The sequence below is a fragment of the Globicephala melas genome, chromosome 1 (assembly GCF_963455315.2).
Source record: "Globicephala melas chromosome 1, mGloMel1.2, whole genome shotgun sequence".
NCBI lineage: Eukaryota > Metazoa > Chordata > Mammalia > Artiodactyla > Delphinidae > Globicephala > Globicephala melas.
Window position 1 is genome coordinate 167,166,799 of NC_083314.1, and position 12,768 is coordinate 167,179,566.

At 44.2% G+C, this 12,768-nt stretch overlaps 1 protein-coding gene across 3 annotated transcripts in view; it reads right to left on the minus strand.

Annotated features, from left to right (window-relative positions):
- Positions 1-12,768, minus strand: part of ARID1A (AT-rich interaction domain 1A) — a 73,615-nt gene that overhangs the window by 33,530 nt on the left and 27,317 nt on the right. For all 3 annotated transcript variants that reach the window (XM_060309325.2, XM_030873377.3, XM_030873385.3), the window contains exons 2-4: positions 10,311-10,523; positions 8,558-9,010; positions 7,432-7,548 (exon numbers count right to left, since the gene is read on the minus strand). In XM_060309325.2, coding sequence (XP_060165308.1) covers positions 7,432-7,548; positions 8,558-9,010; positions 10,311-10,511 — 771 coding nt within the window. In that variant the 5' untranslated portion in view covers positions 10,512-10,523. The remainder of the gene's footprint in view (positions 1-7,431; positions 7,549-8,557; positions 9,011-10,310; positions 10,524-12,768) is intronic.

Here is a 12,768-nt window from a genome sequence, read left to right on the forward strand (position 1 = left end):
CAGATTCTACAAGAGTTCCCTCCCATTTCCTCTTTCCAGATCACTATAACCCAAGCTCTCAAGATTTGAGAACATCACAGTAGTAAAGCATGAGTGCTAATAGCTACTTTGTTGTTAAGTAGAAATCTAAAGAAGGGCTTGGAAACCCAAGTGATACAACAATATCTTTAGATAATTTAACAGACATTAAAAATCCTACTCCTGGGCTTCCCTGGTGGCGCAGTGGTTGAGAGTCCGCCTGCCGATGCAGGGGACACGGGTTCATGCCCCGGTCCGGGAGGATCCCACATGCCGCGGAGCGGCTGGGCCCGTGAGCCATGGCCGCTGAGCCTGCGCGTCCGGAGCCTGTGCTCCGCAACGGGAGAGGCCACAACAGTGAGAGGCCCGCGTATCGCAAAAAAACAAAACAAAAAAATCCTACTCCAGCTCACCTCACTCCTGGCATCAACAACTTCCACACTTCCACTCCTATCTAACCACAGCAAACAAATATGGTTGAGATCTTCAATGGCAGTGTCTGAGACATTTTCAGTCAAGGATATATAGTGTCCCTTTTAAGCTAAACCAGTGTCCCTGATTCCCTTCTCTCGCAACTCCTGAAAGATGTGCCTGTTTATACCTTCCTAATGTTCTGCCAGCAGCGTCACCATTCTGTATCTATCTGCTTTATACACATGTGGGTCTTGAGATGAACCTAAGGAATTCAGGCCGATTCAGCTGCCTCCCTTTCCACGCCTTTCAAGGGTGCTCGTTACCCTTACACCTTTCCCTTGCTCATTCCCTTCCCTCCAGCCCTCAGAAATTAGGTCTTCTCCCTACCTCAGAAGTATTCCAATAACCTGCTTCATGACAAATCTAACTTTATATTCCTTGAAAATACTTTAGATGCACACCATCTTTGTCCCTTCCTTGGCTTCCAGAAATATGGAAATATGACATGATCCTGGTCCCCCTCCAATCTCTCCAGCTACGTGTTGGGCGCTTCTACTCAGTGACCACAGGCATTGTCCAGGGCTCCATCTGGCTCCTCTCTCCATGCTGCATGGTCTGGGTGGTTTAACTATTCCATGGTTTAACTTCATTCCATGGTTTAACTATTAACCACTATGCAGACAACTCTCAAGTTCTATCCAGACTCAGCTCTTACCCAAGTTTCAGTCTCCTATCTCCAACTAGTAACTAAGCATTTGTTTTTCGATATCTCACTATATGGGACTTAACTTCTCCTCAAAAATGCGTTTTCCTATTAACCTTTCTATTTCCGTCAATGAGATCCCCCCACCCCCGCCCCAACCCAGTATACAACATTGTTAAATTTTCCAGCCAGTAGAATGCAGTTATTCTCAGTTCTATAGATTCTTTCCTGTGCATCTCACAACTAAGACTAGGTGGTTATGTAAATGAGACAGAGGGGTAGAACTCCACTGAACACCAGAACTATTTCAACAGTTTAACTTATCCCCTTGCTTGCAGACTATCCCCTTTTCAAACTACACTACACACCAATGGATCATTTCTGTAAAACATTAATTTCATCATGCTATTGCCCTAATTACATATCTGCAGGCCTATGAGATAAGATCCAAATGGCTCCCTTATCCTACCAGGGCTCCAGCCCCTGTGATCTAGCTTTCCATCCTGTTTGTTACTCCCCACCCCGGGAAGCCTGATCCTGACCAGCCCCTCTAAGTGTCATCCACACTGCATCCCACCCCCACCGAGCCTCTGCTCAGGCTGTACTTTCCTTTCCAACCACCCCAATACATCCATACCTAGTTCATTCTAACTAAACTTCTGCCATGATGTCTTCCCTCTACTATTTAGACATAAATGGATCACTGAGTTCACCAAGCCCTGATAGCACTCACTGTAACATTCAGGCACACATTCTTCCATCTATTTTACTAATGAAACAGAGGAGGATCCTTGAGGGTTGCAAGCATGTCATACTCAGACTCACCAACTTAAGAGCTCAGATTACCTCAGAAGTCATCAAAGTTCAACCCTTGTCTAATGCGTATTCTGCCTCCTATATGACAACCACAGCAAACAGGGTGCCAGGTTTTACAGGTAAGACAGGGAACTTACCTACTTTTCTTTTTCTTTTTAAAATATCCTCAATACTCCAGATCACAAAGGAACTTGTATGTCACACTTGGGCTTAAACCTATAGGCAACAAGTACCCAGAGGTTTTAGAACAATAGTGTAACTTGCCAAGTTTGATTTTTTAAGATGATCACTCTGGTGATTATGTTGAGGACAGACTTGGAAGGAAAAGAAACAGGTCAAGACTCTGTAGCAAAACACCTGGTAAGAGATAATGGGGGCCTGAAAGAAAGGCAACGAGGAAGGACAAGGGATTTAAAAGCCATTTCTGAGGTAGACTAGGATTTGGTGAACAACTTATACAAGGGATCCAGCAATCAGTGCCACAGAGCTGAGAGCTCCCAGGGTGTGCTGGCAACGCAAGGGCTGCCCTAACCTCCGAATAAACTGCAGGGGGCACAGCTGCAGGCAGTCTGTCTCTCCCAAGGTCTCCCCTCCTTCATTTTCAACCCGCAGTCTTCCCTCCAGATCATCAAGAGGCAAACGACAGTGTAAGTCACCACCACTATTATTCAAGTTGCCACTGTGGCTTCCAAGTCTAGTCATTTTTTTCTTCCCTTTTCAAAGGACTACCAAAGCTCATTGTTATTCAAGTATGGTCTTTAGAACTACAGCACCACCTGAGAGCTTCTTAGAAATGCAAATTCTTGGGTCCTACCCCACAACTACTGAATCAGAATCTCTCTGGGTAGAGGTCAGTAATCTTGTTCTAATTGATCTCCAGATGATTCCTAATGCATGCTGAAGTTTGAGAAGCAGTGATATAGCTAACCTCTACCAGATCAAGGCTTTTAATCCTATATCCATTTTGCACCACTGAATGGAAACTCTATCCCAGGTACACTTTCAAGACTAACATGTAAATTTACAAATGTGCTGCAGTAAGAAAAATTTGGGAAGCAGTCATTACTCCAAGGAAACCACATACACTTGAATGAATCACTTAAATAGAAGCTTTTCAAGATGCAACTCCAAGTCATTCTCAAAAATGACTATAATCAAAAGTCAGAAACCAATTTACAGATGACTCCCTTACAGATTTTGACCCAAAATAAAGAAAACTGAAGACTTAACGAAACACCTAGAGATTTGCTCACCCACCCCTTACAAGAACCTTCTTTCTTTCTTTTATTTTTTTTGGCTGCACCATGTGGCATGCAGGATCTTACTTCCCCTGACCAGGGATTGAACCGTGCCCCCTGCAATGGAAGCACTGAGTCTTGACCACTGGACCGCCAGCAGGGAAGTCCCAAGAACCTTCTTAACATAAGGTGAAGTGGTAGCTATAAGATAATGACAAACCCCAACCCCATTTCTTCCTAAGGCCACTGTCAGGAAGCACAAATAAATTAATCTATCCTCTAAAATGAAGTTTGGGCATTCCCATATCAGTCTGTGATAACTGCTTTGCACTAGCAGTGAAAACAACAATCTGGTAATATGGTCACGCTGTCCCGTCAGCCATACACTTTTTGGATGATCAATGAACCTGCTCAGGTTTATTTGTTCAATGAGTTGGAACCTACTATATGCCAGGCACTATGATGGCATTGAGCAAGACAAAGCAAGTCTACCCTCACTAAGCTTGGAATAAGTAACTGAAATTACCCTTGAGATAAGCACTGACAAGAAGCATGGGCACTAAGATGGTCTATTACAGTAAAGGAACCTGACATAGTTTGGACTAGTGGATCTCTACAGGGGCTGTAAATCAGAATCACCCAGGACAGCTGCTAAGCATACCAAAGCCCAAGCCTCACCCCATATCAAACAAATCAGAACTCTGTGAACCCTGGCCATTGGTTTTAAAGATCATTTGCTTCCCAGGTAATTCTAACATGCAGCCAAGGTAGAGAACCACTGGTTTTGGGTATAATGCGATACGTGTTATGGGCACAGAGGTCAATAATACAATGCCTACCCTCCAAGAGCTTTCTGTCTAGTGGAAAAGACCCAACAATGTAGAAGTATCAGCAAAATACTCTAGCAAGATGGAGCAAAAAACCCTCAGATACAGGATAGTGCTTCTCTGGGCACAAGGGTAGGGAAGTGATCCCACTGGGCTATATAAGGTGCTTTTACCTGTTCCAGCAAGGTTTGGTTTCTAAAGATGGGTACTCAGGCAACTAATTATTTTTTATACCTTTTCATATATCTTAAATATTGCAGGCTTTTAAAATAATAAAAGAAAAACTACCTTTAGGGACTTCGCTGGTGGCACAGTGGTTAAGACTCTGTGCTCCCAGTGCAGGGGGTCCAGATTCGATCCCTGGTCAGGGAACTAGATCTCACATGCATGCTGCAACTAAGAGTTCACCTGCCACAACGAAGGAGCCTGCCTGCCGCAACTAAGACCCAGCACAACCTAATTAATAAATAATTAATTAAAAAAACTGTCTTAAGTCAGTGAAGGCATCATAGAAGTTATTTACGCTGAGATTTTTTTTTTTTTTTTTTTTTTTTGCCGTACGCGGGCCTCTCACTGTCGTGGTCTCTCCCGTTGCGGAGCACAGGCTCCAGACGCGCAGGCTCCGCTGCCATGGCTCATGGGCCCAGCCGCTCCGCGGCACATGGGATCCTCCCAGACCGGGACACGAACCCGCGTCCCCTGCATTGGCAGGTGGACTCTCAACCACTGCGCCACCAGGGAAGCCCCTTAAGCTGAGTTTTGAAGCTTGATTAGGAAGGAGTTTTCTGAGGAAATGATCTTGAAGATGTAGTCTGAAATATGAACGGGAAAAGTTAGGAGGAAAAGTGTATTAGGCAAAGGGAAGATTGTGTGAGAGGGGCTGGAAGCAGAAAAGGCATGGGGCCTTACAGAAACTGAGAGGGCAGAGAGCAAAAAAGGATGAAGCAGAGGTTCTCAAAGTGCCATCCTTGGTCTAGCAGCATCAAGAATTTGTTAGAAATGCAAATTCTGAGACCTCACTCCAGACCTACTAAATCAGAAAGGGAGGGCGGGGAGGGGGGCGGAGAATAGCCTTTGTAATAATAAGGATTTTGGATTTTATTCTAAGATTAATGAAAAATAATTGAGAGGTTTTAATAGAGGGATAACATAATCAGGATAATAGTAGCTAAATGGTTTGGCATTAATAGCTGAGCAAAAACTCCTCAAAATCTAATTTTTGTAATAATCAGGATCAGAAACCATACTGAGCCTTTAAGTCAAGGGTCACAATCGTAATGCCTTTAGGGCTAAGCCAGAAAGGCGAATGATTGAAAAGAGGGATGTGGAACACTGATGGGGCTGCACAGCATCTGCTCTGGAGCCAAACAAACACGTGCTGAGTGGAGGGATTCACTGGCGAACTTAGGGCTCCCTTAACACACCTGCTGAAGAAAGGAGTGGGCCCCTTGCAGGGAATCCAGCCTTCTCCCTTCTTCAGATGTGACTATTTCCCCAGCCTGGCTAGGCAAATCTGGCATCAAACCAAAATTTCGAAGAGTAAACCACCTTTTGTTTCTTTGTCCAAGTAGCAGAGGGATAAAAAGCAATTCAACAAACAAGATGCCAATAACCCAGCCTGCTCACCTCTCACACGGAGTTTCTACTACAAAGCAAATGACCCATTTGTATGAATCTACAGTAGAAGCCTGAACTTGGGAATGCTCCTTGTGATAGGCTAACCCAGGAACAACCCTCTCCTGGGCCCAAGAGGCTACCAGTGTCTTCACTTCAGAAGGTCAAATCAAGCTCTTGGATTCAACAGTATAAGGCCCTCAACCCTCAAAAGACACACAACATGTTTGTATGCTAGGTTTCTCAGGACTAAAAGCTATCAAATACAGTCCAATCAAAAGGTCACTAGAAACAAGCAGAAACTTTTTGATGAGGAGCAACTTACAGCACTGGTAGAAATCCACCGATCTGGATTCTTGCCACAATATTGTGTACCTCACCCAGATTTAGCTACAGACCATAGATGATGAGGGAGTGGTTACACAGTTCTGACTGAATCAGGTTAAAAAGCACATTCCAGTGAAGTTCAGGATGCAGAAAAGGATTGCAACAGACATTAATGAGAAGGGAACAAAGAGTGATTGCCTTATTCAGACACTTCCTCCCCCAATTCCTCAGCTGAGAAAGTCAACAGTCTCCGAAGTCCCATCTGACAATAGCTATTCATCCTGGCCTGGGAAGCCTGAATTACAGGTGCTGAGAGACTCCACAGACCTTGCCCTACTAAGGTTATGGTTCAGAGATCTTCAAGGGAAGCCATGGAGGCTTCACGATGAAGTGAGTTCCTGCCTCCCACCTATTCCTTAAAGATCCCAAAACCATTTTCCCCAAAGTCAGAATAAATGAAGAGACAAGCTTCAAATCCAAGTAGAATCAAAATTTCAAAAGAATCTTATTTGCACCTGTGGCTGAATTTCCATTTCCTAAACTGAAGCCAGATTTGTAATGGCAGGTTTGCTACCTGCAGTCTTACTAGATTTCAGAACATCCCATTTTATTCCTGTGCCCAGCCTAAGTGACTTGCCTACGTGTACTGGCAGAGCTAAGACGAAAGGTAAATGTTCCCAGAACCAGCCTACTATTTAATAGTTGGTGTTAACTGCCTTTGAGTATCAAGTATAGTCCCTCTAAGATGATGATGATAACAGCTGACATTTATGGAGCACCTACAAGCACCAGTACTCTCTTTATATAAACTTATTTAATATTAACCTCTCCATGAAGTGGGTACTTAAGAGTTTCATTTTACAGATGCAAAAACTAAGGCACGGAGAGGTTAAGTGACTTGCTCAAGGATCCAGAGTTAGCGGCAGAGTCAAAATGCACACCCAGGAACTCTGAGTGTAGAGCCCAAGCTCTAAATCAGCAAACCACACTGTCTTTCTCAGGATACTGTCAGTCCATTCTACAAACACTAACCAAGCATCTGGGCACCAAAACCTCTACTAGACGAAAGCACCTATTCACACAAAACAACAACTAGCAAATCTGCTTTTACTCCGCCATGCTCAAGGTGACAATCCATGCTGAATGCACCCCAGATCCTACCTCCCAGCTTACCCCTCAGACAAACACCTAAAAATTAAGCCCTCAAAAGTAAGATGAACAAACAAAAAAACTTTAAAACAGTGTTTAGATCTCTAAACAGAGATCACACACATATTCCTCCCTGGGCAGGCAACCAAAACAGACATTCTATAAGGTCAGTCCATAAATTCCTATTCAGAATTTTGAGCCTGAATTCAAGGAATAGCTCATCATTCATTTAGCTCAATACCACCAAAACATCCAATCAGACACTGGTTTTCTTTGCTTTTCTCTCTGCCCCCATCATCTTTTAGAGGGTGGCAGAAATACTCACAGGCAAGCTTGAAGGTCTTGACTGAAGACTCAGGTTCATATCTTCTTGCCCTCCCTTACTGGAGGTCATTGAGGGGGCTGAGGACGCCTGAGACCCAAATGAATCTTGAGATAACTCCTAAAACAAGAAAAACAAAAGCTGTGAGAGCTTGGTATTGATAAACCAGGCAAGCTTGCTTCATGATGAAAGGCCTATGGGACTCTCTTCAACAGGGGAAGCTAGGTGTGAGAGACTGCCCAATCACACACAATATTACCCAAAGGCAGAAAAAAACAAGCTGTGGCTCTTAAGAATGTCAACAGTGGACATAAGACTCTCTGATGGCACTCCTGACCATTTATCACCACCCACAGAACACTGTTACTTGGGGATAAATGCTAAAGTCTAGCTAACTACAAGTTATATCTATCAAGGAATGAGACCACCTGATTCAAAAACACCAACCAAAAAACTCACGCTAGGACCTCTGCATTAAAATGAGTACTGCTTCCTTTAAAGATATTTATTCCAACAATGCCATCAATGCACAAAATCTTTAATGGACCTGTCATCACTCAGTCATTCTCCTCTTTCTGCTCCTTAAAGAATAAAGCCCAAATTGTTATTTAGACTTTATCACCTACCTTGTTCATAGACATGGCTACAGATGAATTTTAGCTATTTCCCAAAATCAAATCCACTCTCAAAAAAATAAAGAGATTTGCTACCACTGAGACTATTCTAAAGAATGTGATGTCAGCTCTGACAGCAGTTTCAAATGAAGGGCTCCAAAATATTTTGAGCAATAGCAGAATGGAATGGCAGTTGGATGAATGTACAGTACAGCCTCCCAAAGCGACTGTTTTTAAAAAGACCAAACTAACTTGGATGCTCAAGTTCTGAATTCTGAGTTAAAAAAAAAGAAAAAGAAAAAAAAAAAATCAGTCCCATTATCTTTATCTCTTTTCTGCCTGTGCAACTCTCCACTGCCCTATTTCATGAGTATGGAGAGCTACAGGTTTTTATGCAGTTATATCTTTATTAGTTTCAATTAGAGAACCAATTTTGTAAGGCAAAGTTCTCATGACACCAGCCCCCAAAGTCTGCGGTCACACGCAGGGAAGGGCATGAGGAAGGGGCCTCTTACCTGTGGTGGAGGGAAGCGCTGCTGAGAATAGGCAGTTTGCTGTGACTGCTGAGACTGGGGCTGAGGGTACGCAGCCTGCTGGGAAAGCGTCGAGGATGCTGGCTGCTGAGGTGGCGGCTGCTGGTAAGGAGACTGTGCCTGCGGCTGTGAGTAGGGGGGCTGGCTCTGGGGGTGCTGCTGGGTGGTAGACTGCTGGGTGGGGTACGGGGTTGGGGACTGCTGATGCGGGGGCTGGGATGGCTGCTGGGAATACGGAGGCTGAGAGGACTGGAGCTGCGGTGGCTGAGACTGAGGCTGCTGCTGATATGAAGGCTGGGCGTGAGGGGTCTGGGATGGTGGCTGCTGGGAGTAGGGCTGCTGCTGCTGCTGGGGGTGAGGGCTTTGCTGGTTGTAATATGGAGCCTGGCCCTGCTGACCATACCCGCTGGGGCCTGGCTGTCCATAAGGTGGAATCTGTAAAAGGAAAGGATACTTTTAGCACTGACCCTTCTGGATGAAGAAAGATGATTATGTCAGAAGCCATGCCCTGAAGATGGGTATACAAAGCTGGCAAGCCAAGCCTCACATTTAGAAAGCCCAGGGTTTTTCTACCAACCCTGTTAAACTGAGCCAGGAAGGACAGCCAGGCTGGGTTCCTAGTTGGTTTGTTCTTAAGTGGATCACATTCATTCGCAGAAAATTCACACTATTTAATAAAAATATGGTCAACTTACAAGAGTTCAAGAACAGCTGTTTTCACCAATGAGTCTACTCTTTTTATCATGGCCTAGACTGTTTTTATAAGCGCTAGGAATCTGTATCCTAGCCACAACGAAGAGTCAAGAGCAGCCTGGCTCAGCCGACTGAAAACCTAGGGTTTAGTAAGCCAGATGGTATGCCAATCACTAAACTACCCTGGTTCTCTTTTTCATTTAGTCTTCATTCAAAAAGTATCTGACAGCCTACTTGCTTACTTGTACCAGGCACTACTCTAGGCACCGGGGATATATCTGGCAAGGAGGGGGGAAAAAAAGGACCAATAATATCCTTCCCAACTCTCCTCCATTTTCTCATTGAAAAAAAAAAGTGATTTTATATAAGGGCATACTTTGCTTTCAAGTCTTAGAAGTAAAGTTACGTCTTATATTCTATCCCTCACCATTTTCAGTATGAATACCATTCACATATAAATGGTAGAAAATGCTGTCAAAACAAAAAATGGCAATAAAAAGATGATGGTGCGGATGGTCAGATAAAAGGAGATGAGTAAAATCTTAACATCTGCAATAGCACTGTTAGCATCTTTACTGTTCAATCCTCCCTTTTCCTGCTACTCCCAGTCCCTTGTAACATTCACTTTAAACCAGACAGCTGTATGTTGAAGGCCTTGAGAACATGAAGGGCCTCTTCTCTCCCCAGGGCACATGGTATGAGCGGTTTTTCTTGGTAGCAGTGGATTGACTGGTGCTCAGCCACTGCCTTTTTCTTTCTTCCCACTTCCTTCAGAGATCGCCATTCAGTGGGTACAAGCAGGCCAGCCAGGTCAAAGAAGACAGATACGTATAGCAGGTGGCCAGGGAGCAGTTTTCCTTCAAGCATACATGCGATGGTGACCATAACCTTGGCCTTGTACATAGCACAGTGAAACTAACTGAGTCAGTTGGCCTATATTCCTTTCAAGAGGTTTGGAAGCCAAAGACACATTCTGATTCTATAGCTGAAGACCAGATCTTGGACAGCAACAAGGATTGAGGTAATCGGAGTCAACATCTACCTGCTGTGCATAAGAGAGGCCGCCCATGGTACTCTGCGCTCGGCCCTGCATGGTCATCGGGTACCGCTGTGGGGTCTGGGACCCATATGGCTGCCCTGGGTACCCATGTCCTTGCTGCGGTCCTGATGGAGGTCCCTGTTGTTGCGAGTATGGGTTAGTCCCGCCATATGGCTGAGGTCTCATCTTGCCCATCTGATCCATTGGACTGGATGGCTACAAAATAAAGAGCATTTCATTAACCTGAAGCTTTGATGTCCTCTAGCCAATATGAACACAAACCTTGGCATACAGGTCTGTATGGCACAAAGGAAAACAGTTACTATGAAATAAAGTAATGGTATAGACCCAATAACCCTTGAGCAAGTCATTTAACCTTCCTCAGAACCTTGATTTTGTCATATGTAAGATGGAAACACCACCAGTTTGTGAAAGCATCTTCTAAGCTACATACTAGCTTTATAAGTGTGGTACTACTTGAGATCCAAGGAACGGGCCAGGTGTGGAGCAATGAATACACGTACTCTATGGTACAGAAAAATGAGAACAAAGGCCCTTCAGCTGGGAGGGGATGGTGCTGCTATACTCTGCCATGATCCTGTTCAATAACACCAGAACTGATGCTTTAATACTGTGGTAGGGAATTCAAATACACAAGCCTCTAGATGTTTTTATTCTTTAAACAGTGGAAACTTATTTCCTTGCACATCCAGAGCCCATTTGTGCTATGGCACGAGGACTTAAATTTATGCTTTCTTCCAACTGGGTATCATAGCTAAGTTACAGTTGTTGAGGGAATTGTGACCCCGAATTTATTTAGAGCCTTGTACAACTCAACTGAAAAGTTCACCTCCTTTAATATTCAAGAGCTTGAGGGTGTAAGGCAGGTAGAGAGTATGTCTCTCTAAAAAACAAGATGCAGAGGTACCAATAATGGAACCTCAAAGCTCATAGGTATTTGGCTACAAACATAATTTCCAGCTCTTTGTGGTGCAACAGGATCAGTCAACTCATTCACTTTCTGACATAATTTTATCTTACTGGAGCTACGTAGAACAGAGGCCCAGCACACTTTCCCCTCCCAGAGATGCCTACCTATATCTATTGGTGGTGAGAAGGGAAGGAGTATCTCTAAGCACTTAAATAGATACACCCAAGTTGCCTTGCCAAGTAGGCCTGCACCTGACGTAAAACCTGAAAACTGAATCTTAAATTGGGGATGGGGAGTAGGTATTAAGGAATTCACTGGTTCTCAAACTTCAGAATGCATCAGAATCACCCGGAGGGCTTGTTAAAATGCACACTGCTGGGACCCATCCCCAGGGTACGATTCTGTAGGTGCAGGGGTGGGCCTAAGATATGCATTTATAGCAGTTCCCAGGTGATACTGATGCTGCTGGTCCAGGGACCACCATACTTTTAAGAACCACTGGCCTAGATAACACCTAGGGTCCCTTCTGGTTCTATTATTCTATAATTAATAAATTATTCTAATATATTTTTTTTGCAGCACACTACCTAAGTGTTTTATAATAATGAAGAAGTCGAGCTGTCGTGAGGAAAATGGATAAGATAAAAAGCCACAGAGACTATTCTTGTAAATACTAACCGAAAAAAAGCAGAAACGAAGTTCTCTCTTAGGCTGCAGCTGAAATCTCACCTTAAAAGGTTAACACTGAAACCTCCCAAGTTTCCAAACTACGAGAATCATAGTAAAACCGTGTCCCAAATCACTACTACATGTCAATATTATTAAAGTGCTATTTCCAACAATCATAACTAAACAATTTTTGCCCAGACCTGCCTCTGTATCAGAAGCTCCAATAACATTCCCGATCATAACTTTGGAGCCACGTGGATTCTTTTGAGCCTGTTTAGGAAGTTCAAATTCAGCAACCAAACTAGTGAGTAATAAATAGCATGTGGTCTTCCCCAGATACACCTGGCAATGGAGCCAAAACATCACCATTCTCTCCTACAAAGAGCTCAGGGGCTTACACAGCCACATCATGCCGCAAATAACAAGGAGATCCTCATCTTATCCTAGACTGCAGCTGCTGTCCACGTGGCCCCCAGGTGAAGAGACTACATTTGCTGAACAGAGACCAGCCCACTCTGGGTATCTCTGTCAGTCTAGATCTCCTCAACACACAAGGGGCAGTCATTACCATGGTTACTACGGAGCTTCTAGAGCAGCAGCTATTAACCACAGCTACCGATCAGATGTGAGAAGCTGCACAAATGCCTGGGCCTCTCCCTAGAGATTCCAATTTAGCGAGTCTAGAAAGGCTTGGCTCCCTCCCCCTAAACCCCTTAAGATCCTTGGATGATTCGTGTGTCGGGGGAGGGGGCAATGCATGGCTTGTGGGATCTTAGTTCTTAGTTCCCCAACCAGGGATTGAACCCAGGCCACGGCAGTGAAAGCGCCAAGTCCTAACCACTGGACTGCCAGGAAATTCCC